Source organism: Chlamydomonas reinhardtii, chromosome 3 (genome assembly GCF_000002595.2).
Source record: "Chlamydomonas reinhardtii strain CC-503 cw92 mt+ chromosome 3, whole genome shotgun sequence".
Lineage (NCBI taxonomy): Eukaryota > Viridiplantae > Chlorophyta > Chlorophyceae > Chlamydomonadales > Chlamydomonadaceae > Chlamydomonas > Chlamydomonas reinhardtii.
The window spans coordinates 1,173,953-1,196,781 of record NC_057006.1 but is presented as its reverse complement, the minus strand read 5'-3'; the positions used below and the strand labels follow the sequence as shown (position 1 = coordinate 1,196,781).

Sequence of the window (22,829 nt, the reverse complement as noted above, 5' to 3'; positions counted from 1 at the left end):
GAAGAAACCTTAGTCCCAGTGCGCGCGCGCCTCCCGGACGTATGCTGGTGCGCATTGGCAACACCATCATACGTCGGGGGGCATTTGTCTTATCTACGTAGCGTACCGGCGCAGGGTGTGACCCAAAGCCGATGCCATCCTGAAGAAACGGAGTCGTGATCGGCCGGGCCATCAATTACACATGTCCGTATTTTTGGCGAGGCTCATTTGACACCCAAGCATTGCATCCCTTGTATACATTCGAGCTTCCTGCTGTAGTGTCCACTGTGCACGCCACACATGGGTATTCAAGACACGTGTATTTCTTGCGGCTGACACCAGGCCTTAGTAACATTGCAGACGCAAGATGTCACCCGAGACTTGAACAGAGGAAGCGGAGACTCAGGGCGAAGTCGACATGGGCTCTTCTCGAAGAGCAACGAGTCTTGAGGATGATTTTGGCCTGGAAACAGTTTTAAGACTGATTTCCGCTAAAGGTCGCTTGGGGTAAGCCCGGCCTTGTAGTTTTGGCTGGTGCCGAACCCATCGCCCACGCTCATTCGCCGTGCGTGCACGCTTACATGTTATATGCAGCACATTGGTGGCAAAAGAGGAGCGACCAGCGACAGCCAAGCCAGCTGTGTCATACACGTCGGACGCCACGCGAGCGAGCCTGCACACTCGCCCTGCAACCGCCCAGGACCGCCGCCGTGACTCACCCCTTCCTTCGCACATCTTCAATGGCGACTCGCCTCCCGCACTTTTGAAAGGAGCATGGGCACAGTCGGCTACTGCCAAACACTCGTTGCCGGCACCTACGCCCTGTGCATCACCAGCTCCGGCGCCACCAGCAGCAGCCAGCAGCAGCAGCGAATGGTGCACGCCACGCGCAGAGGCACCTGCCAGCCCCGTGCTGGCCAGCCAGCCTCCCCCCAGCCTCCACCTTAACCCTGGCACCACTCCGGCAGCTCTCGGGGCCTCTCCGCCACGCCGGCACTCGCCAGTCGGTCGTGTCACACCCCGCAGCCGCAGTGCCATTACCAGCTCGCACCACCAGGCGCCACCTGCTGCCGGCAGCAGCCCTCCGCCCGCCGCCGCCGCAGCAGCAGCAGCGGCAGCAGCGGCGGCGGACGCACCACAGACACTGCCATCACCGCGCGCCACGTCGACCTCTCGCGCGTCGCTTACCACCGCCCTCGTGAGCCCGCGGTCGCCAATGCGTGCGGCGTCGGCACGGTTTGCCTCGGCAGCAACCGTGCACGGCGCTGCCGGCGGCGGCGCACCGGGCTCGCCAGTTCTCAGCGCGGGGTGGGCGCCGGCGACCCCAGCCGCCAGTGGCACCGGGCCGCCCAGGACTGTGGAGGACCTTTCAGAGGATAATTGGCAGCTGCGCAGGCGGATAGCGGAGCTGCAAAAGCAGCTGGTAGGTGGGCTGGTGGGCGGGCGGATGCGTGGGAGGGTGGTTGCCTGGGTGGGTGGGTGGGCACGGTGGGTGGGTGGGTTTGTGATGCAAGGAATGCAGACGTGCCGCGGCCACATTCGCGGATGACCGGGCAAGAGAGGACATGCTGCGTACTCAGCGGGCATGGCGTGCCCTTGTGCAGCCAAACAGGAAGATCATGAGTTCTAATGCGCGATGGGCCTCTCCTACCTCTTGCCGGTGTAGACGCTAACACAGACAGCGCAGCGGCGTGGGGAGGCGGAGGCTGCGAGGCTGCGGACGTCGCTCGCGCGGGCAGATGAGGCGCTGGGCCAGCGGGAGGCCGGGTCGCTCAGCCCCAACAGGTGCGGATGGCGTGCCGCCTGGCAGCTGGCTGAATATCCCACATCATTCTTTGACTATTCTTTACACGCTCCCTGCGTCGCGCAACTCGTCTCCACACTCTTACTCGATGCGGCTCCCTGCTTACCGGTACTACTTGCTCGCAGCATGCCCTGCCAGCTGTACCGCACGCCCGAGACCGCCAGCCTGGTGGCGGCCCTGCGGCAGCGGCTGGAGGACTGCGAGGCGGCGCGGGAGGATCTTCGCCACGAGCTGGAGCGCCTCGCCAAGTCCACACGGTAAGTGATACAGGACTTCAATAGAGGTCTAGAGCTGTGATACACAGGTGCAATGGCCATGGGAGCGTGTTTGCTGGACGGTGTGCAGCGGCTGCGTACCAGTAATTATGCTCGGGGCCAGATGAGGCAGACGAGGACCGAGTTTTTCTGGATACCGTTTGCGGCGGTGCAGGGCGACGGTGGTGGCGGAGCTGCAGGCGGAGGCACTGGCGTGCAGTGAGGAGACGCGCCGACAGCTGGCGCGCGCGGAGCTGCTGGCGGGCCGGGCGGCTGCAGCGGCGGCAGAGGCAGCGGAGCTGCGGCGGCAGCTGGCGGAGCAGGCGGCGGCGCACGCGGGGGCGCAGGCGCGGCTGGAGGAGGAGCTCTGGCAGCTGCGTGACAAGCTGGGTGAGTGCAGCATGTGTGCATAGCATAAGCTTACTGCGCGTGCATGTATATGAAGGTTCCGATGCTAAGCATGGATGGTTGTGCGTGTGGGCATTCGACAAGTGGGTAGGTGGCAAGCCTTGCTCTCTTCTCTGCTTGTATCCAGTAAACAGATTCGGAGAGAGTGTTCATTTGTGGCGCAGGTGGTGATGCCAGGGCACGAGGCTCTTTGGGGTGCCAACCGCTTGCTGTGAAGGACCAAACTGCGCAGCGCAGCCCCGCCCGCCCCGGCTACGGCAATGGCCCACAGGCCACTGCAACAGGCAACACTGGGACATCCCGGGGTGGTGGAAGCAACCCACTTGCCGCTGGCAATACGGCAACCACAGTTGCCGAAGTGACTGCATGTGCGGAGGTGCTGTTGTCACATGCACACCTGATTGACGCACGGGTGCCCTTGGTAAGCAAGCAAGCAAGCGCCGATGCGCTGATGCGTTGAACGAAAGCTCATGCCTCGGCACATGCTGCTGCATGGAGGGAAGTCAGGTCTCAATTGCCATGGGCAACAACATTACCTGTACCACATGACCTACCACTCTGCTCGCGCCTTGCCGCCCCTTTGATGACATTGCAGGGCCCCGCACACCGCGGTAACATGGCTGTGTTGGAGGCTAGGGTGCGCAGCCGGGGGCCACAGGTGGCCGGCGTGCCCGCCGTGCTACGTGCTCTGCGCGCACACCAGGGCCGCCTGCACGCCGCACTGGCGTTCCTGCCTGGCGGCCCTATCTTCACCAACGCCTCTCTGGCGGCACGCACGGTGCAGGCGGCAGCTAATGCCCCCGACCTAGGGCAAGAGAGCGACGACGGAGGTGGTTGTGGCACACGATGGAACCAGCAGCCCGCCAGCTTGTCAGGGTCAGGGGAGGCGCCGCGCCACCAGGAGCACGGGCAGGCTAGGCAGGCGATCGCACAACCACGGACGCCACAGCCGCAGCCGCGCCCCGTCAGCCAAGGGGGATATGCGGTTGGCTGCAGCGGTGGACCGGGACCGCCGCGTGGTACGGACATGTCTCCCACCAGGAGCTTGGCGGCCCAACGCTTGGCCCCCACCAATGCACCGCCCGCCGCATCGCCACCGGAACCTCAGCAGCGGCAGCAGCAGCAGCAGCAGCAGCAGCAACCACCATTTGCAGTCCCGCCTCTGAAGCTGCCGGGGGCTGGTGGCAGCGCCGCCCTGCCGCCATGGATTCCGCCGCCTGTTCCCGAGGAGGACCCCCGGGAGGGCCCTGACGAGGTGGAGAGCTTGCATTCGGTGCCGCCGGCCGCAGCTGGGCCAGCTGCAAACCGCGCCGAGTCGGACTCGAGCCCCCGGGCGGCGACTGCTGGCACGGCTGCTGGCACGGCGGGTGGCCAAGGTTCTGCTTCTCCATCAGGTGCCAGCAACGGTCGCCAGCTCTCCGGCCGTGTAGAGAACTGCAGCAAGTACGACGTGATGCGCAGCCGCCAGCAGCAGCACCAGCCGGCGCTAGCAGTGCCGTTCTCGGTGGCGCCAGACCACATGCAAGGCTCCGTGGGCAGCAGCGGGCATGCAGCACGAGAGGCAGCAGCAGCAGGACCGGTGCTTGGGACGGCGGGCGCGGATGCGGTATTGATAGCAGCTGCTCCAGTAGACGACGATAGCTGGGCGGAGTTGGGGGTGGAGGAGGTTGATGAAGACCTGGACGGGGACTACTAGACACCGGCGTGGAGTGAGTGGTGTACGGTATAAATGTATGATGATACAGTTCTGGCGCAGTTTTGAGACAAAGGTGGCCATGCGCATTTAAAGGTGGCCGACATGCATCATCAGCATGACACTGTTGACTTGACTGCCGTGCTCTTGTACCCTCCGTTAGCGTTCAAATTGTCCGTTCATCAGGGCTTGCATCTTCGGGGAGCGGCAAGAAGCGGGCCCCAATGCAGGCCCTCGGGTGAGAAAGGTTGGGCATTTCCGGGGGTGCATTCTCGCCGCGTGGGGCTGCACACGGTCCCCGAATCTCGCCAAGTACCCCTTTCCGAGGGGGGTTTGGGGGGCCCCCAAACGCTAAACTTCAGGCACTTTTGGGCCCGTCTCGCCGGCGGTGGCGGCCTACCCCTGGAAGATGCAAGCCCTGCCGTTCATCATTCAGTACTCATTATGGGGCGTCAATGTGTCGGTGTATCGGCCTGCTGGACTTCGTCTGGAAAGCTTTACGACCTCCTTAGCTACCGTATGATGTCTTGAATTCTAGTGGCGTCTGTAGATCCGTGTGTTCTGGCCTAACAAGCTCAGGGCTTGTATCTTCGGGGAGGGCATGTACCCACTCTCTCAGACAAGAAACGGGCCCCAATGCAGGCCGTCGGGCGAGAAAGATTGGGCATTTCCGGGTGTGCATTCTCGCCGCGTGGGGCTGCATACGGTCCCCTAATCTCGCCAAGTGCCCCTTTCGTAGGGCCTTGGATGTCGTTGGCGAGAACGTGGTTAGGGCCCTTCTCGCCAGCGGCGGCGGCCTACTCCTTTAAGATGCAAGCCCTGCTATTAAGCTACGGGCCCAGCTTTGCATCCCTGGCTCTGCGCCCTGGCCCAGGCGCTCACGACTCCTGGGCGCCCGGACTCATCACTTTCTGTTCTAAAGGTGGTTATAACTGGCGTGAGCGCTCTGCTTTGAACGTCAATGGGGGGTTCGGTGGTACATGGGTCAGTGCGCGTTCGGTGGTACATGGGAGACAGGAGGGACGTTCTGCGGTGATGGGTTGGAGGGTATGGTGGGTGGGAAAGGTATTGGCCGAGCCTGGGTAGGTGACAATGTCCACGTAGGTCCACACCTCCTCTAGCATCGTGCGCATTTCGTTTCCTTGAAGCATGTTGTCCACGTCAATCACACCACCGCCCACATGACCGAGTCTGCAGGTCATATCTAGCGCTTGTCTTGCACTGCACTTGCACTCCTGGGTTGGAACACGGTTCCTTAATACGGTAATCGGGACCTCTTCATTGGGCTCGGGCATATAACCCTGCCATCCTACCCATCGTCCCATCATCCACCCAGCTCATCCCCTCATTGGTTTAGTTTGGGCTGGTATTTACAACCCCCCTACGGGACCTCGCCAACCTGCCTTGAACCCTGTCCCATCACACATCCACCCACCTCATTCCCCACTCCCACCCAAGCCCCTTCAGCAACCTTACCCTCCCCCCGCCCCGAACCGTCAGGTGCACATGCAACATGATAATAGAACGGACAAAGGCACGTGGATATGCGATGGGACAGTGGTAAGGCAGGTTGGTGAAGTCACGTGAATGGGGGATGCTGTAGAACGTCGTGCTCACCAGGCAGCTGCTACCGACTGTGCCCGTCTCACTCGTCAGTAGCGCCCGCCATCATCGCACACTCCTGCCAGCTGCCCACTTCATCCTTCTTCCTGCTTTATATTTGCCTCTCTTCTCACACTACACTGCAGCGCAAGCGCCAGCGCGCATCGCCAGCAAACCTTCCGCTAACCGCACTCGGTCCTTAGGGCGCGCGATACAGCTCTGTCCCGAACTTCAGCCGCGACAGTCCCAATGCCAACCAGGGGTTCCCTGATGCCAACCCGCGGCGCTTCCTCACACTCCGGTTGTGTTTGTCTCGCAATCGCATTCGACTCGCCCGCCGGCACTCATCCGTACATTCGGGCTCCCTTTTCTGCCTCGCCCTGCTTTCGCCCCTGCTTGTCACACTGTCGCCCGGCCACTGCTTTGCTGCATTCTGTCTGCATTTTCTCTGCGGTTGCCTCTGGTGCTCATCCGTGGACGCTGGTCATCTTCGGCTCTGCATCGCGAGTGTGGCGTTGCGGTGTGTCTGTGTGGTGCTATCGCCTGGCCGGGCGCCCGGAGCGTGAGGAATGCGCATCAGCAAACTTCCAGCCAGCCAGCAACTTGTCGGTACAGTAACTCCGGCGCTCGACCAGCCATGCACTTCTGCTCTGCCACTGCAAACTGTTTGCTGTCTGCTTGGGGTATGGGCATCAGCTGCACCCTATGGGACCTCGCCAACCTGCCTAAAACGGCCTAAACTCTGTCCCATCACACACATATCGCACACCCATACGGCATTCCAAGTGACCGAGTGAGCGAGCTGAGGCTGGTTGGGTCAGTTGAATGCGCTATCGTTGGCCTTGTGCCGCGTCTTGTTATCGAAGATGCTTCAAGGAAACGAAATCTCGCCTTATCCCGCCGCCGCCCACGCCGCCGCCCGTGGGTGTGTTAAGACTGTATACCAGGCATTGTATACGCCCTAATTAACGTGTATGTCATCAGCTCCTATAGCTCAGCAGGTAGAGCGTGCGGCTGTTAGCCCAACCTTCCCGAGTACGCTCGGGTGTCAATGGTACCGCAAGGTCTACGGTTCAATCCCGTATGGGAGCGCTTTTGAAATTTAGGCCGGGGCACGCCAACCCCCACGGCCCCACCACCCTTTTGTCATTTTCCGCGGGCTACTTAACCTCGCTCCTCCCCCCGTGCACACAGGCGCTGCCGGAGGCTCCACAGCCGGAGCACATGTGTGGATGCAACAGCGCAAGGAGTGGGGGAAGTCTGGCCAGCGGGCGTCTTCACGGGACCCAACCCACATCAACTCGCCATACTGCCCGTCGCCCCAGCGGCACCACCACCCAGCGGCCGCGGGGCCAAAGACTGGTGCAACAGCTGCTGCTGCTGCTGTTGCTGCTGCTGCTGCTGGTGCGGCGGCATGGACGCAGCGCCTGAGCCGCCCGTCACCCCGGCTGCACCACCACCCAGCGGCCGCGGGGCCAGAGACTGGCGTAGCCGCGGCCCGCCTGGTTTGATCTTCTGCAGATTCTGGATCGCGCGCAGCATGTTGAAGTTGTCCCGCTCCAGGGCGCGCACCTGCAGACACGTGCACGCAGTATGGCGAGTTGATGTGGGTTGGGTCCCGTGAAGACGCCCGCTGGCCAGACTTCCCCCACTCCTTGCGCTGTTGCATCCACACATGTGCTCCGGCTGTGGAGCCTCCGGCAGCGCCTGTGTGCACGGGGGGAGGAGCGAGGTTAAGTAGCCCGCGGAAAATGACAAAAGGGTGGTGGGGCCGTGGGGGTTGGCGTGCCCCGGCCTAAATTTTAAAAGCGCTCCCATACGGGATTGAACCGTAGACCTTGCGGTATCATTGACACCCGAGCGTACTCGGGAAGGTCGGGCTAACAGCCGCACGCTCTACCTGCTGAGCTATAGGAGCTGATGACAAATACGTTAATTAGGGCGTATACAATGCCTGGTATACAGTCTTAACACACCCACGGGCGGCGGCGTGGGCGGCGGCGGGATAAGGCGAGATTTCGTTTCCTTGAAGCATCTTCGATAACAAGACGCGGCACAAGGCCAACGATAGCGCATTCAACTGACCCAACCAGCCTCAGCTCGCTCACTCGGTCACTTGGAATGCCGTATGGGTGTGCGATATGTGTGTGATGGGACAGAGTTTAGGCCGTTTTAGGCAGGTTGGCGAGGTTCCATAAGGTGCAGCTGATGCCCATACCCCAAGCAGACAGCAAACAGTTTGCAGTGGCAGAGCAGAAGTGCATGGCTGGTCGAGCGCCGGAGTTACTGTACCGACAAGTTGCTGGCTGGCTGGAAGTTTGCTGACGCGCATGGGAGCAATACGTTCATGTGGGCGGAACACGGAAGCTCTACGAGACACAAGTATATAACCCTGCGGACGGCGCCCTGGGGCATCTACATATAACCCTGCGGGCGCCGTCCGCAGGGTTATATACTATAGATGCCCCAGGGCGCCGTCCGCAGGGTTATATAACTCCTACCTAAACGCTCCCCACCCACCCCAGCACACTTACTTGTGTGTCGTAGAACTTCCGTGTTCCGCCCACAGTTCTACAGCACCCCACCCCCACCCCCACCCCAACCCCACCCAAGGTGGCGAAGCCCCGTCGTATGCAGCATATTCCCAGATCCAGATATGCACACGATGAGGTAATTCAACAACATTCGAAATGCCGAAGCCACTGGCTGCCGCACGAGGGCATGCACCTTGCCTTGGGCCCAGATGTCACATTTGGCAGTAGCCCGACACCGACACTTGCTAGCGTGAAAATGTCACCGGCTTTGTCACCAACTGTGCAAGCACAACCGTATAAACGCTGCGTAGCGCCTGCATCCCTCACCCCCCAGCCCCCATGGCGTGCTCTCCTGTCGCATGGCCGCTGTCTTGCAGGGCTTGCATCTTCGGGGAGCGGCAAGAAGCGGGGCCCCACTGTAGGCCCTCAGGCGAGAAAGGTTAGGCGATTCCGGGGGGTGCATTCTTGCCGCGTTGGGCTGCATGGGGTCCCCTAATCTCGCCAACTACCCCTTTCCGGGGGTGGGGGTGGGGGGCGAAGCCCCCCCCCCCCCCAAACGACAACAACTAGCCCCGGATGCTGTGGGCGAGAAAGTGGTTACTGGTTAGAGCCCTTCTCGCCTGCGGCGGCGGCCCACCCCTGGAAGATGCAAGCCCCGCTGTCTTGCTGATGATGGGACCCCAGAAGCATGTCGCACACCGTGCAACCCCACCCACCGAGCTCACAATGCACCGAGTAAGCTGCAACCCTGACAGAACATTTGGCCCCGGCGCGGCGCTCCTCTTGGCCTAAGCCACGTGACACACGCATGCCTTTTGCACACACTGCGCGTATCGCAGACGCCCGAGTCAGAACTTGACCACACGCTCCCAAAGCGGTCCTGTATGCACATCGCTGGCACGTGCACACCGCCCTGACCTACAGCCTCCAAGCTACTGGGTCACTGACGGCTGCACCCACACCACCTCTTCCGTGTACGCGCACTGCGACGACTCCACCTCCGCGGGCGGCAGGCTGCATGAGGCGGAACAGGTGTAGGCGACCAGGGTGGACCAGTCGGGACTGGCCGGGTCCTCCTCATCCAGCCGCAGGTAGTGCAGCAGCTGCGGCAGCACCTGAGGAGGGGAAGGGGCAACAACGTGAGGAATGATCAGTGTGCCTCCGGATCGCCCAGGACATCGGTGTATGCGTTGGCTGCTGTGGCATGCAATCAGTAGTACGCCCAGTGTGGTGCGCCGCCCTAGTAGCCGTACCTGGAACTCGGGCTTGCGCGCCGCGCCGCAGCGGCTGCAGGCTGGCACGTCACCCGGCTTCGGTCGGCAGTGCGGCGCCGGCCACAGTGGCTGCGCCCCGTCCTGGAAGCAGTAGCGGATGACCTGCTCCGGCGCCCAGGACACACGCGCTTGGAAGTCCTGTTTGGGACGCAAACAGAGACATACAAAGAGAGCCAAACACGCGTGAGAGGCGTCACACGCCGACGCTTACGGTAACACACATGCTGCCAGCCTGCTAACCCAACCTTCACATCCGTCAAGACCCTTGCCGGACATCCAAACCCAAATCCACAGCGCGCTCCCGCGGCCCCCCATCCAAAAGTTTTTGTCCTTGGTTTCTTTGGGATGCGAGTAAACTACCCCCCAGCCTCAAGCCCCCCTCCTTGACAAGACGGAACCTGTTTGTTGGGCTCGGGCACATACCCTCCCCCCACCCCCACCCACCACGAAGCAGCGCTGCTCCGGCGCGGCGTTGGCCTCCAGCGCCTCCATCACATCCGGCGGCAGCTCCTCGTCATTCAGCTCGCCCTCCGTTGCCACGCGCCGCCGGTACTCCTCAAGCGCTCGCCGCACCTCCGCCTCCACACCGCCCCGCGCGCTGCCCTTCTCCGCCGCCCCTGCCGCCGCCCCCGCTCCCGCCTCTGTTGCCGGCGCCTCCCCAGCATCGGTTTCCGTCTTCGCGTCATCCACTCTCCCGTCGTCCTCCTTCTTCTCGTTCTTTTCCGCCTCTTTCCCGCCTTCTGCCGCGCCATCCTCCTCCTCCTCCCACTCGTCCATGTAGTCCTCCTCTGGCTCCACTATCAGCTCCAGCTCTGGGTACAGGCCACCAGGCCCCCGCACGCCCTCGCGCGGCAGTGGCGCCGCCGCAACGCTGCCCTCAGCAGCGGCCCCGTTGGCCGCGGCAGTAGGCGCGGCGCCGCCCTTGCCTTTCCCCTTCCGCTTGGCGGCGGCGGGTGAGGAGGTGGAGGCCGGCCCGCCCGAGGAGGTGGCAGAGGCGGGGCGCTCCGCGTCCACGGAGCGCCAGGGGTCACGCGCGCGCGACGCGTCCGCGTCCGAGGCCTGCAGTTGCAGCGATTCGATTACGTTCCATACATACCGTACGCTGTTGTTACCCGGAACACGATCGTACAAACTTGACCACACCCTCTCTCCTGCCGTACGTTGCTACACATCCTGAGACCTAACGCAGGCCCCGGCACAATAGAGGCCCCCCGTGGCTGTGCAGCGCTCCCTCACCGACAACGGGTTGGGGAACTTGTCCTTGTCCCGGGGCGGGTCACTGGAGTAGAAGGCGTTGCGGCGCGGCATCTGACACCGGAACAGCCGCACCGCCCCCGGCTCCTTGAGCCGCGAGCCCTGCAGCAGCAGTGCACAGCCAGACCAGTAAGGGTGTGCCCAGGTATCGAGTAGTGAGCGGCGTAGTTGGCGGCAGACCAGCCGGCACAGTAGACCAGCCCGAGCAGCCACCTACCAACATCATGGCTTGCCCTCCCACAGTCCTATTCCATGCTGCCCGGAACACAACAGTATCTTTCGTTGGCTGCAGCCCTCCTCGCCCCGCCCGGCCTCCCCTGGATACCTGGCCGCCCGGCCACGGCCCACAGTCCCGCTGCCTACGGGCCGCCCCGCCTTCTCTCTTACCCCGCGGGCGATCATTCCTTGACTATTGGGACCTACCGCTCTGGGCTCGGGCAAATCCCCCCTACTGCCCCCCACTCACCTCTGGACTGATAAAAAGGAACAGCGCGCGATGGAAGCCCTCATCCGGGTTGGCGTCCACAGGCGCGTACACCTGCGGCAGAACCCAGCACCGGGGCCGGGGACGGAATAGGATGTGCGGCCGGTTGCGTGCGGCACTTGCTTGGTGCCGGTACGTACTGCGTTGATGGCTGGCAAGCGCATCGTCAGCGAGATCATGCTCCAATGCTCTTTCACCCTTGGTTGGCAACAGCAAGCTTCAGCCGCAGGCGCTGGCTTCGGTGTCGCCCAGCGGCCGCCCAACACCCAATTCCGTTCCTCGCACGCTCTCAACCGCCCCACCAACCGCCCCACCATCCTCCCCGCCCGACAATCCTCCACGCGCGCCGCCATCCCCCACCCGCCCTCACCATCCCCCACCATCCCCCACCAGCTCCACCACCCGCCCACCTGCAGCAGGAAGTCCAGCGGCTTGCCGCTGGCCTTGCACGTCAGCATGTCCGTGCTGGGCAGCCGCAGGGGGTCCAGCCAGGCCTGCACATGAGCATAAGCATGAGCGTGATCTTGAGCGTGATCAATCACATGGGCTCGAGCCAGGCCTGCGCATTGCGCACGTGGCCCGTATAAGCAAGGACTGCAGTCCTATGAGGGCCGTGCTTAGGGGCGAGCACGCCCGCTCGTGAGGCGGCACGCAGGCGCTGACGCGCTGTTGCTGCGCTGGCTGCGCGTCTCGCCCCAGTCATCCAGACAGTTTGCATACCATACTGTGCACCCCGTGATACCGGGCCCACGAGCGGTGAAGCCGGCCGCGGCTCCCACTCCTGCTGCAACAGTCTACCCCTCCCCCCCACTGACGCACCGGTCGCCCCCCAACTTTGCTTGGGAACCGGTGGCGCATTAGTAAATGCGGCTTCTCCGGCTCCTCCACAAAGCCCAAATTCCATTGAATCTGCAGGTGCGCCCACAGGAAGGCAATTGGCCGGCGGCCGCCGAGCGAAGGGTGCGCGGAGGGGCGCTTGGGGCTAACAATGTCTTCCAAGCAACGATGAACATATAATTACAGCTACAACCCAACCAACATGACCCCGCGACCGCTCGCTGAGCAATGCGCACCTCATCGGGCTCCTCCTCCTCTTCAACCGGGTCGTGGGGCTGCGTTGGCTCTTCATCTACACTAGTCATTCTTTACCAAAAGTCACAAGCGTCAAACTGTCCTTACAAATGCCGATGCAGCTTTGCTCTGTTTTTCAATATGTTGGTCCACGCAATGAGTTTTCTACATGAAGTTGATGATGTACTTTGTTCGGGCGGGTCTGTCAGAACATTTTCTCTCGCCAAACCATGGCGCAACATGCCTCATCAAACCACTTCAGGCGAGCCCAAAGTGGCCCATTGATGTGTATAACTCATGAATGACTAAACCTGCAAAGCAAACGAGTTGGTGACAGCACTGCGTGTTGAGTGGTCTGCCTCCTGTCGACCTCGCGCCCGCAGCGCTTTCACTCTTCAAAGAAATGCCAGTAGTCTAAGAACTGCGACAAGCCAGAACAATGCAACAGATTCCCCGCGTGAAGCCGCCCCCCGGCCAACCGTGCGCTGGCAGCACGCACATGCTTGCGGGGGCATCGGCGCTGCTACCAGGCACGCCTGCGGTACGCTCGCGCCTGGTTGCACGCCAAGGAGCTCGTCGTGGCTCTCCTACGCGGCCGTATGACCTGGGATGCTCGTGGAGCCCAACGCCTACGCCCGATCCGCGCGCCGCCCAACTACAGCAGCTCCGGCTCGGCCTCCAACCTGGTGCTCAGCGGCTGCGGGTACGGACGCTGTCCTCCTCTGCCGATGGACCCAACAGTCCAGCCCACAGCAACGACACCAGCACCAGCAACGGCAACGGCACCACCAGCACCACCAGCACCAGCAACGGCCCCTGGGAGGTTGACGACAGCCCTGTGACCGACGCCATCTCGGCACTCAACGCGCAGCGGGCGGCCTCCAGCGCAGCGGCCGCGGCCGCAGTCAACGCGACCGTGGTGGGCAGCTGGGCATCGGTAGTGCCGGCGGGGGCGCGGCCGGTGCCACAGGTGGCTTGGAGCCAGGCCACAAACGGCATCAACAGCGTACGGGGCCGGCCCCACTCTCTGCGGGAGGCCTGGCGGGCATGGCTGGCACGCATCGCGCAGGTGAGTGGGCTGGGCTGTAGGCCAGTGTGGGTATGTAAGGCCAGTGTGGGTATGCTTCAACCGGCCTGGCAGCGAGCCATGAGAACAACGCCGTTGGGGAAGGAGTGCGTGACTATGCTCCACATCTTTGTTGACGTGTGTTTGTGCGCAAACATCAACACCCGCAGCTCATTCAGTATCGGCTCATGATGATCTTTCGGATGCCCACGTGGGGCAAGGTGAGGAGGTGGGCAGGTGGCATGTGTGGGGTGAGGCTGAGCCGGGCCCGGTGCAACGTGATGTCCACCCATAGGCGACGCGCGCAAGTGCCGAGTACTGTAACGGCCGGAAGGCCGGCATGGCGGCTTGCACAGCACCCGTCCCTTCGACAGCGAGGCACATCCCTTGACCTCCGCGCGTGTGTATCGTAGGTGTATAGCATAGCCGATGTGTGAATGTGTGTTGCGTACCTGCAGATGCTATCGCTCATCATCGTGGGCCTGCCGATCGTGTTGGTGGGGTCGGTGCTGCTGCGACAGGCCACCAACCTGTCCTGGTGGGTGGGTAATGCCGGCTGCTGCCAGCTTGGGTTAGCGCTCAGAAAATCCACACGGGGGCCGGTTTATGCGTTGCCTGCAGCAGGGTGGATGATTTCAAGGCTTGCTACTTGCTGCCTGGGGGGCAAGCAGGTGGGCGAGCGTGCCTTCACCGCCGAAGCATGCATGTTAGGACGCTTATGCGTGCGCACGTGTTAGAAAGGCACCAAATAGATTTTATAACCATGCGCATGTGTATCTTCATGTGTATCGGTGTTTATGTGTGCGTGTGTTCAGGTATGAGGCGATGCAGTACGCCTTCTACGTGCTGCAGAGTGTGCCGGGTGCGTGGGGCGGCTGGGCGGCTGGATGCGCGCAGACAGCACCTTTGCGGTGGGGCGCAAACGGGCTGCGCACTGCGCAGAGCCGGCGGGCAGGGGCCATCTACGGCAGTCGGCACCTGGGCCTGTGCGCGCTGCGTCATGGGCACGTGCAGCAGCTGGGCCCTTCCCAGTACCCACGCCCTCCCAGCCCCGCATCGCCAACACTCCTCCGCGCGCTCCCTTGCCACGGCATCTCCCGCCCATCAAACCCCGGGCTCCCCGTCCCTGCCGCCGCTGCCCCACCCCTCCAATGCAGGCATGGACATCACGCGCTTCGACCAGGTGCAGGCGCGGGTGGTGCTGATCGTGATCCACCTAATGAGCCTCTACACCTTCGCCACCATGGTGGGGCTGCTGACGGAGGACGTGCGCCTCACGGTGGAGGAGATACGCAGGTGCGCGGCCTCTGCCTCCAACTCCAGGCTGCAGTGTGGTGGCGATGCGGTGCAGTGCTGTTCGCGGCGTTGTTTCATGGCGTGAAGAAGCGGCTCCACGTTGTTCGGTGCGGTGTAGTGGAGTGCAGTGGCGGCTCAGCGGGGTGTGGTGCGGTGCGGCGTGGGGCGGTGCGATGGCGGTTGGCACATGGGGCGCGTCGCGCCCCAGCCGCAGCCTGTGTCTGACCTGCGGCTGCACCCCCCTGATTGGCCTCGCGTGCCTCAACTAACCCCACTGTGTTGCCCCTCCACAGTGGCAACTTCCCCATCCCCGCAAATGACCACACGGTGCTGCTGGACCCCACCGACGACCCGCAACACCTCATAGCCGTGCTCAAGCAGGTGGGGACGAAAGCGCCGCTCCCAAGGGCATGGCGGGGCGGGTAGCGGCCCGTCGTACCGAGCCGAGGCTGGTCTGCTGGCGAAATCCACGTGGCGAAACTCACACGTTGCGAAACTCGACGGATTGAACCCCCCTGCATATTGTCTGGCCTTGTTTCGCCCTGGAGCCACACGCCGTGCCGGCTGGTTGTGCAGGTGCTGGCGGCGCGTGAGTCGCGGGGACAGGGCGTGTACGCGGGCTGCGTGGCGGTGCTTAGCACGCAACCGAAGGTGAGTAAGCGGAATGTGGCGGACCTTGCAATAAAGCATGTGAGAAGGGGCGGACGTGGTCCGGTTGCACGGCTGCGTTACAGGTGCCGTCAGAACGTACCGTTTCCATGTCGATGCTACATCCCGGGCTGTCTTCTATGTCTGCCTTCAGGATGAGCTGGACAAACTTATTGCGGACTCGCTGCCCCAGCGAGCGGCCAGCATCATCGTGACGCGACACGGCAGCTCCATGAAGGCGAGTGCGGCGCCGTACTCCTTAATCCCTGCCCTTGAGGCAGAGACAACTCCCGGCCGGCTGCAGTGATGCCACGCGTCTGGCCAGCGCTGACCTCTTCTTCACCTGCTTTGGGACCCTTGCCCAGGATAGAAATTGTGCCACTCGCCTCCCTTCCCTTGTTATGCTATCTACGTCCATTACCTTCGCCACCATCCCCATCCTTCACGCTCACCACCCTCTCCTAAGTACCGGCATTCATGTCCGAGACGATGCAAGAGGGTACAAGCTGAATGCAAGCCATGCCCAAGGTCATGCCTGGAACCCTGGACCCTCAGGTTACGGACCTGGAGCGAGTGGCTGCCGGCGCCGCGCGCACCGTGCTGCTGCTGTCGCCCAGCCGCCCGGTGGGAGCGCTCACGCCCACCATGCAGCAGGAGCTCAGCCTCACAGCGCTGCGCTCGCTGCAGCCCCAGCCGCCGCCGCTCACGTCCGCAGCGGACATCCACCAGGCAGCGGCTCAGATGGCGGCGGGCCGCGCGGGCCGAGAGGACTCCGACACGGCCTGGAGCAGCAACAGCCACACCAGCAGTAGCCACGCTAGCAGCAGCAGTAGCAGCCATGCGGGAGAGGACGATGGCATGTGGCGGTGGCTGTTCGGTGCGCCGGGTGACAGCATTGATGAACCCGAGCTGCAGCCGGCGCAGCGGCGGCGGCGACAGCGGCGGCGGCGGCCGCACCGGCAGCAGCGGGTGGTGGTGGAGACTATCGCGGCGGAGGGGCGTGCGGGTGCGGCGGCGTGCCAGGTGGTGGACAGCGACTCCGACCTCGAACCTCTGCAGGTGCGCGCGTGTGCGTGTGTGTGTGTGTGTGTGTGTGTGTGTGTGTGTGTGTGTGTGTGTGTGTGTGTGTGTGTGTGTGTGTGTGTGTGTGTATGTGTGTGTGTGTGTCTGTGTGTGCGCGCTATGTTGACTGAGCTGGATGGGTGCTACGGACTTTAGGGGGCTGTTTGGAATGGGGCATCAAATCACGTCGTACTCACTCAGCCAGCCGGCGACCAAAATCTTCACGCGTCTGGAGCGGTGATCACTACTTCTTCGGGTCAGCTCTGCCTTTGTGGCCACCACCGCTTTCCCTCGCCTTACTTACCTCACCGCCTGCAGGTGACGTACGTGTCCAGCGCCTCCAGCGCCTATCGCGTGGTGGTGCAGTGCGCCGTGCAGCCTGGCCTGGCCGCCGTGTTCGACACCGTGTTCTGCCGCGAGCAGGACGCCAGCCTGCACATTACGCCGCTGCCGCTGCACCTGGCGGGTGGGGAGGGCGCCGGGCGCAGCCACCCTGTCTGTCTGTGTGTGTGTGTGGGGGGGGGGGTTGCAAGGATTGGTACAGAGAAGTGTAGCGAAGGAGACAGCAGGCGTAGTGGTGTGCGTACCGATGACCGACGGCGTCCCCGAGGGGGGGGGGCAGAGTGCGGCGTGGGGTGTGGGGTGGGGTGGAGTGGGGCGACCGGTGTGATGGAGTACGGTAGTGTTATCAGGCGGAAGGCCCCACGCTGTCTTGGATACGAGCTCGCCTGCTGTCACAGCACTGCGATGTTGCTCGCTCGCCTGCTTGCGCCTGAGCATCTCCCTCACCACCGGCGCCCGCGCAGGCCGTACCTTCGCCGACGCGCGCAGGCAGTTCCGCTTCGCCACGCTGTGCGGCATTGTGCCATGCGGCGCTGGAAGCAGCGGCGACGCCGGCGACGCCTCAGACTCCGCGGGCGCCAGCTCAACAGACAGCGAGAGCGAGGCCGCCGCCACAACTCGTGGCGCAGCGGCCAGCGGTCCAGCAACCGCAGCAGCAGCCGCTTCCGCTGCAGCCTCCAGCCCCGCTGGATACACCGCGCCCTTCAACTTCAACCTCAGGAACGTGCTAGGCCTCCCTAGCAATGGCGCCAACAGCAGCAGTAACAACAACAGCAGCAGTACATCGGGCTACCAAGACGGCGGCGGCGGCGGCCGGAGCGGGCTGGTGATGTTCGCGCCGCCTGACGACCGGGTGCTGCGGCGGCACGACCAGCTGGTGCTGCTGGGCAACAAGCAGAAGGACTGCTTCGCCTCGCTGCTGAACCACCTGGTAGGTGCGGGAGTAGCAACCCGGATGTGGGAGCACCGGTAGTGGCCTGGACATGGGAGCGGCGCCTTGAGAAGGTCACATGCCGCAAGCGCGGTAACAGCAACTGGTCTTGGAAGCTGGGGTGCTGGTGCCTTGTTTTGCAATTCAAGGGCCGTTTCGCCGCCATCTCGCTCTAGGTGCTTGGCCCTAGGCGTATCTACCGCCCCTTACATTGTTCTGGTTCCCAACGCCCTGCGGCCCCACCCACCGTCGCCCGCCTTCCTCGCGCCACAGCCGCCTCAGCTGCCGGAGCTGACCGCCCCCTACGACGGCCGCCGGGCCATGCCGCGCAACATCGTGCTGCTGGAACACAGCAGCAGACTTGAGGTGCGCGGCGTGATGTGGCATGAGCTGTTGTGTTGTTTTGTTAAGGAACACAAGGAAAACACTGCGCAAAGACAGTGTTGTGTTGTGTGTCATCGCCCATCGAGGCCGCATTGGTGCAGGTCTTCGCGCTGCTCATCTCTGCACATGAGAAACTCCGGGGCTGTCACTTATCACGAGTCTTTGCAACAACCGTGCCTGCATGAGACGTTTGCGCACACACATCCATGTGTGCGCCCGCTCTGCACCCCGCAGAAATCCATGATGGCGGCTCTGGATGAGTTCTGTGCGCCCGGGTGTCAGGTCACTATCGTGTCGCCGTGAGTTGTGTGTGGGGGGAAGGGGGGGTTGTAAAGACCAGCCCAAATGAAACCAAACCAAGCCAAGGGGCGGGGGTAAAGATGGGAGGCCTGCCAAATGGCAGTGTGTGGATGCACGGCCTCGTTCAGCCCGGTGGAGGTGCCATGCGGCCGCACTTGCACATGTGCAGCCGCATGATCCTGAGCTGAAACGCCCGGTTGTTACACGTGACACGGCGTGTATCAGCTCATGGCTCCCGTCTCTTCCCCTGCCTGCTGATGCCTGCAGGGAGCCCTGCTCGGGCCTCCCCGAGGGGCCCACGCCCCACGCTGACCTGCGCTTCCGGAACGAGGTAGGGCGGGGCGCCGCCGCGCATTCTTTGTGCAACGCTTGCAGCCCGGTCACACGTGCTAAGCCTCCCTTGGCCATCACGTGTGACCGCATGCATGTGCGTGTGTGGATGCGCGCAGGTGGGCGACCCCATGTCCCCGGAGGTGCTGCTGCGTGCGGACGTGTTGGCAGCCGACGCCGTCATCATCAGCGGTGCGTCACTGCCTGCATGATTCTGCCGCTTACGCGCCCCCACTCACTGTCCTGGTGGCTGGCACTGTCTGGTCGCCTGGACACCATGTGACCCCCAGCCTGGCCACGCACACCTGCGCACTGTGGGTTTGATTCGCTCAACCCCAATTTATACTGGCGCGCAACACGCTCCAGCAACACATGCGCGCGAAACGACATCCCACGCGCCACACCCTGACACGCCCCCGCCCATCCGTCCCTACCTCACCCGTTGCACTGCATGGCCGGTGCCGCCCTGCCGTCCTGCCACACAGGCGGCTACCAGCTGCCTGAGATCGAGAGCGACGCCTTGGTAATGGGCACAGCGCTGGTGCTGCAGCGCCTGCTGGCAAACCCTTCAGACAGCAGCAGTAGTGGCCACAGCGCGGAGGCGGCGGCGGTTGGTGCAGGGATGAGCAGGGGCTGGCAGCCGTGGCGGCGCGCTCGCCAGCTGCCCAACAAGCCGCTGACGTTCGTGTGCACGCTGCACGACCCGCAAAACCGCAGCGTGCTGCAGGTACGGCGGGTGGGGGGAAGGTGGGAGGCCGCGAGGAAGGGCAGGGACGTGAGCTGAGGCAGGGGCCGCGGAAAAAGGGCAGCAAGACAGTGTGCGCTGTTGAACAGGAAATCTTTTGCTGCTACCCACGGCCCCCGTGCCAGAGTCATGGCGGGCTCCGACTGCAGTAAACATCATCCCTGGTTGCTTGCGCCCCGCCCTGCCTCAGCACATCGCCGCCACGGCGTGCCGCACAGCCATAGCCACGGTGGCCGCAGCTGTTAGCGCCTACCGCCCGCCGCCCGCTGCGGCAGCGGCGCCGGCTGCTGCTGCTGCTGCCACAGCCACGCCCCACTTCCCCGCGTCTTCCTTCTCCTCGTCGGTCCACGGGGAGCCAACCTTTAGCGTTGACCACCCTTCCGCCGGCTACTCCGTGCAGCCGCCCCTGGGTGGCGCCGGTGCCAGCAGCAGTAGCAGCGGCACCGACAGTGAGGACGGCGGTGATTACGGCTACACGAGCAGCAGCGACGGAAACAGCAGCAGCAGCGTGCAGGGCGGCTGGGAGGCGATGGGCGCGGCGGCTCGCGGCATGACAATTGAGATTGTGGAGCCGGGGGCGCTGATCAGCGGCATGCTGGCGCAGGTGGGGTGCGTGTTGAGTTAGTTGAGTGTGGCTTGGATGTGGGGGCAACGTCAGCACTGTCCTGCCCTCTTCCCTGCTCCCACAAGTGTTGAGCCTTCCCCGTGCATAATGTGTTTGAGAGCTTAAGGGCAGGCAACACGGGTGTATGTGTGTGTGCGTGTGTGCGCGCGTGTGTGCGCGCGTGTGTGTGTGTGTGTGTGTGTGTGTGCGTGTGTGTGCGTGTGTGTGTATGTGTGTGTATGTGTGCAGGTGGGCGCCGACCCCCGGCTGGTGAGCGGGCTGGAGGACCTGCTGGACGAGCAGGGCTGCGAGGTGTACATCAAGAGGCCCGACCGGTACGGCCTCAAGCCGCTGGACAGGTTCACGTGGAGCCAGGTGCGTTTGGAGTATGTGTGGGTGGGCGTGGTGGGTGGGTGGGAGGCGTTGGGGATTAGATGCCCGAGCCCAACGAATAAGGGGGGGTTGGGGTATGGGGCATGTGTGTGAGGAGCGCGGCAGGGGGCTGGGGCTGTGTGGCAAAGGGCTGTATGTGTGGGCCCGCGCTGCACGGTATGGGTGGGATTTTACTCGGGGAGAGCAGTGTGCCGGCTGGAGGGAACATGTTCCCACCCACGAGGCTGCAAACACGGGGCCGCAGGCCCCCAGCCAAAGCCCAGCGGCCCCCCGCTGCCCGCGCCTGCCCATTTGCATACCGTATTTGCGCTTGCGTCAATACGGTACTCCCAACCGCGCGCTTTTGCCGTGCCGCTGTGTGTAGGTGTGCGAGGTGGTGCGCTGCGCTCCCGGCGGCGACGTGGCTCTCGGTTACATGCACCGCGGCCACCTGCACCTGGCGCCGCCGGCCGACACGCAGCTGGTGCTCGTGGCGGGAGACAAACTGGTGGTGCTGTCAGAGGGCTTCCTGTGACGAGTGTGTGTCTGTGTGCAGCGGGACACGCCACGCACAATGATCGCGAGGGTATTTAGCCCAGCCCGTTGTGATGTGCTGGGCGGGTGACAGGTTGGGTGACAGGAAGGGGCTGGTAGCTGTAGTGAAATACCGGCATGGTATTTTGCATACGTGCATGCGAAGGTTGCATACCGTATGGTCAACCAGCAGAATGTTTGAGATTCATGAATCATGATCTGAAGTCAGGATCCAGTGGCTTTTGGCGCGAATGCGATGTGCAACAGCCAGGGGTGCCCCTGGCAAGTGGCAAAAGCACTGATAGCGCTCAGCCTTGAAGGAATGAAGGCTGGCTGAAGCCGGCCCTGGCGCAGGCCGCCCCTTCGGCCCTTCCCTCCATTTCCCTCCCGCCAGGGGTGCCTCCCGCCACCAGCCACCGACGATGCTTCTAACGATTATAAAGCGAAACCGAGAAAGCCGAGGGCGGAATGCAAAGCGCGGTTTGCCTTGCCTCAGCAAAGCATGGGGCAATTCCAGAAGGGCAAGCAAGGCGGTGTGCGTTGGTGGACGAAGGCGGAAGCACAGAGCCGGGGTGTGGGGCGGGTGGCGTCTGTGACTGGGCGGAGTTTGGTGAGGGTGTGCGATGGGACAGGGATAAGGCAGATTGGTGAGTTCCAGGGTGCAGCTGATTCCCAGACCCCAGCACATGGCAAACAATTTGCGACGGCAGTGCAGGAGCGCACGGCTGGTCGAACGCCTGCCGGAGTTTGGTGAGGGCCCGGATCTTAGCATCCGCGCCTACGCCTCCCGCGTGTCAGCGCTTGTGTCAAGTGCCAACACACCAAGACATTCACGCTCCGCGCAAGGGGGGGGGGGTAGGAAACAAAGTGCCATACCCCATGCCCCGAAATCCCCCGGGACCCCCCTTGAGGGGACGACCGACCCCCCGACGGACAAAACCTTGTTGTTCAGGGGTTAAAACCCCTCCATTTTATACCAAAGTGGTGTCAATCGACTCCTCTTGACGAGCACTATCACTCCGTGCCATCAGCGGTCCTGTTCTGAGACTTCGGTCACGGGCGGGATCCTATCTATGGAAATCCCCTCGACCCAGACCACCCCGCGCTCAACTCTCTGCCGCGTGACGAATGGACAATGCGCATCGGCAGCCTTGTTAGACGTGCACTCATGCGCAACAGCGCTTCAGAGCCCAGCTGTGTCAGTGCGCATGCGTTGAATGTGGAGACATGTCCCGACATGTCCACGTCCGGACGCGAAACTTAGCCCTCCCACGCTTTGTTTGTGCTTATTACGTCATAACGTGCACATATGAGCCTCTTACTGCTGCGTTTGGCCCCTAGTCCTGCTTGTGGGGCGCTTCCCGAAATCCGCCAGGATGGGCTCCCGAAACCCGACGGACCCCGTGGACGGACCCCCAGGACGAGGACCGACCCCCCAACTTTGGCGGCCCAGAACTTTCTCACCAGACACCCCCTTAAAAAACTAAAAGTACGTGCATAATGCTCTCCTAAAGCTCTGTAATTTTGAGCATCGGGTAAGAACCTGAGCTTTCTACCCCCCCCCCCCCCGTCCGCGCACCCCGTTGTTAAATGTGCTGTAGCATCCCATAGGGCTTGGCCGCATATGATTTGTGGGGGGTATGTAAGGTTGGTTCCCTCGTCGGACTGTACTACCACCTCTGAAGCGGGTCCAACGATTGTGCAGTTTTGGGACGGTGCCCAAAAAGGAAGTGAACGGGTTGCACAGCACGTCACCCCTCCACCTTCGCCGCCTGGCAGCACGCTCTGGGGTTCTCCCTGCTCACGCCATGCAGGCGCCTGATCTTCAGAAGTTCGATTGACTTTGGTTAGGGCCTGG

The 22,829-nt window shown here is 63.0% G+C and overlaps 4 protein-coding genes across 5 annotated transcripts; 2 read left to right on the top strand and 2 right to left on the bottom strand.

Moving 5' to 3' along the window:
- Nucleotides 1-232: 232 nt before the first annotated feature.
- CHLRE_03g149550v5 (uncharacterized protein) lies at nt 233-5,208 on the top strand. The gene is made up of 7 exons (XM_043060490.1): nt 233-486; nt 574-1,402; nt 1,646-1,764; nt 1,909-2,040; nt 2,213-2,427; nt 2,610-2,866; nt 3,041-5,208. The coding sequence occupies exons 1-7, from the start codon at nt 398-400 to the stop codon at nt 4,139-4,141; spliced, it is 2,742 nt and encodes a 913-aa protein (XP_042925619.1). The 5' UTR covers nt 233-397; the 3' UTR covers nt 4,142-5,208.
- Nucleotides 5,209-5,210: 2 nt separating this feature from the next.
- Nucleotides 5,211-7,672, bottom strand: CHLRE_03g149517v5 (uncharacterized protein). 2 transcript variants are annotated; one of them, XM_043060488.1, is made up of 2 exons: nt 7,641-7,672; nt 5,211-7,312 (listed from the first exon to the last, which is right to left on the bottom strand). In XM_043060488.1, the coding sequence occupies exon 2, from the start codon at nt 7,280-7,282 to the stop codon at nt 7,037-7,039; it is 246 nt and encodes an 81-aa protein (XP_042925618.1). In that variant the 5' UTR covers nt 7,283-7,312; nt 7,641-7,672; the 3' UTR covers nt 5,211-7,036. The 2 variants fall into 2 exon arrangements, with proteins under 2 accessions (XP_042925618.1, XP_042925617.1); XM_043060489.1 differs by having other exon boundaries at nt 6,671-7,312.
- A 708-nt stretch (nt 7,673-8,380) lies between these two features.
- CHLRE_03g149500v5 (uncharacterized protein) lies at nt 8,381-12,532 on the bottom strand. The gene is made up of 8 exons (XM_001695629.2): nt 12,360-12,532; nt 12,106-12,195; nt 11,697-11,780; nt 11,269-11,340; nt 10,785-10,904; nt 9,993-10,607; nt 9,528-9,686; nt 8,381-9,389 (listed from the first exon to the last, which is right to left on the bottom strand). Exons 1-8 carry the CDS (start codon nt 12,426-12,428, stop codon nt 9,207-9,209), a joined length of 1,392 nt encoding a protein of 463 aa, XP_001695681.2. The 5' UTR covers nt 12,429-12,532; the 3' UTR covers nt 8,381-9,206.
- A 130-nt stretch (nt 12,533-12,662) lies between these two features.
- CHLRE_03g149450v5 (uncharacterized protein) lies at nt 12,663-21,808 on the top strand. The gene is made up of 19 exons (XM_043060487.1): nt 12,663-13,426; nt 13,594-13,644; nt 13,882-13,961; nt 14,239-14,285; nt 14,581-14,719; nt 15,013-15,100; nt 15,296-15,370; nt 15,522-15,605; nt 15,923-16,426; nt 16,748-16,895; nt 17,236-17,702; nt 17,976-18,068; nt 18,321-18,385; nt 18,654-18,717; nt 18,836-18,908; nt 19,202-19,443; nt 19,652-20,065; nt 20,315-20,440; nt 20,823-21,808. The coding sequence occupies exons 1-19, from the start codon at nt 12,797-12,799 to the stop codon at nt 20,970-20,972; spliced, it is 3,540 nt and encodes a 1,179-aa protein (XP_042925616.1). The 5' UTR covers nt 12,663-12,796; the 3' UTR covers nt 20,973-21,808.
- The last annotated feature ends 1,021 nt before the right edge of the window (nt 21,809-22,829 follow it).

What these genes read in the sequence shown, in the direction of transcription:
- CHLRE_03g149550v5 (XM_043060490.1), top strand. Translation starts at nt 398, where the DNA reads ATGGGCTCTTCTCGAAGAGCAACGAGTCTTGAGGATGATTTTGGCCTG. An exon ending in CGGAGCTGCAAAAGCAGCTG is followed by an intron (nt 1,403 to 1,645) that starts GTAGGTGGGCTG and finishes TTGCCGGTGTAG; the next exon opens with ACGCTAACACAGACAGCGCA. An exon ending in GGGTCGCTCAGCCCCAACAG is followed by an intron (nt 1,765 to 1,908) that starts GTGCGGATGGCG and finishes ACTTGCTCGCAG; the next exon opens with CATGCCCTGCCAGCTGTACC.
- CHLRE_03g149517v5 (XM_043060488.1), bottom strand. Translation starts at nt 7,282, where the DNA reads ATGCTGCGCGCGATCCAGAATCTGCAGAAGATCAAACCAGGCGGGCCG.
- CHLRE_03g149500v5 (XM_001695629.2), bottom strand. Translation starts at nt 12,428, where the DNA reads ATGACTAGTGTAGATGAAGAGCCAACGCAGCCCCACGACCCGGTTGAA. An exon ending in AGGAGGAGGAGCCCGATGAG is followed by an intron (nt 12,196 to 12,359) that starts GTGCGCATTGCT and finishes GCGCACCTGCAG; the next exon opens with ATTCAATGGAATTTGGGCTT. An exon ending in AGTTCCCCAACCCGTTGTCG is followed by an intron (nt 10,608 to 10,784) that starts GTGAGGGAGCGC and finishes CTGCAACTGCAG; the next exon opens with GCCTCGGACGCGGACGCGTC.
- CHLRE_03g149450v5 (XM_043060487.1), top strand. Translation starts at nt 12,797, where the DNA reads ATGCAACAGATTCCCCGCGTGAAGCCGCCCCCCGGCCAACCGTGCGCT. An exon ending in GGATGCCCACGTGGGGCAAG is followed by an intron (nt 13,645 to 13,881) that starts GTGAGGAGGTGG and finishes GCGTACCTGCAG; the next exon opens with ATGCTATCGCTCATCATCGT. An exon ending in CAGGTCACTATCGTGTCGCC is followed by an intron (nt 18,386 to 18,653) that starts GTGAGTTGTGTG and finishes TGATGCCTGCAG; the next exon opens with GGAGCCCTGCTCGGGCCTCC.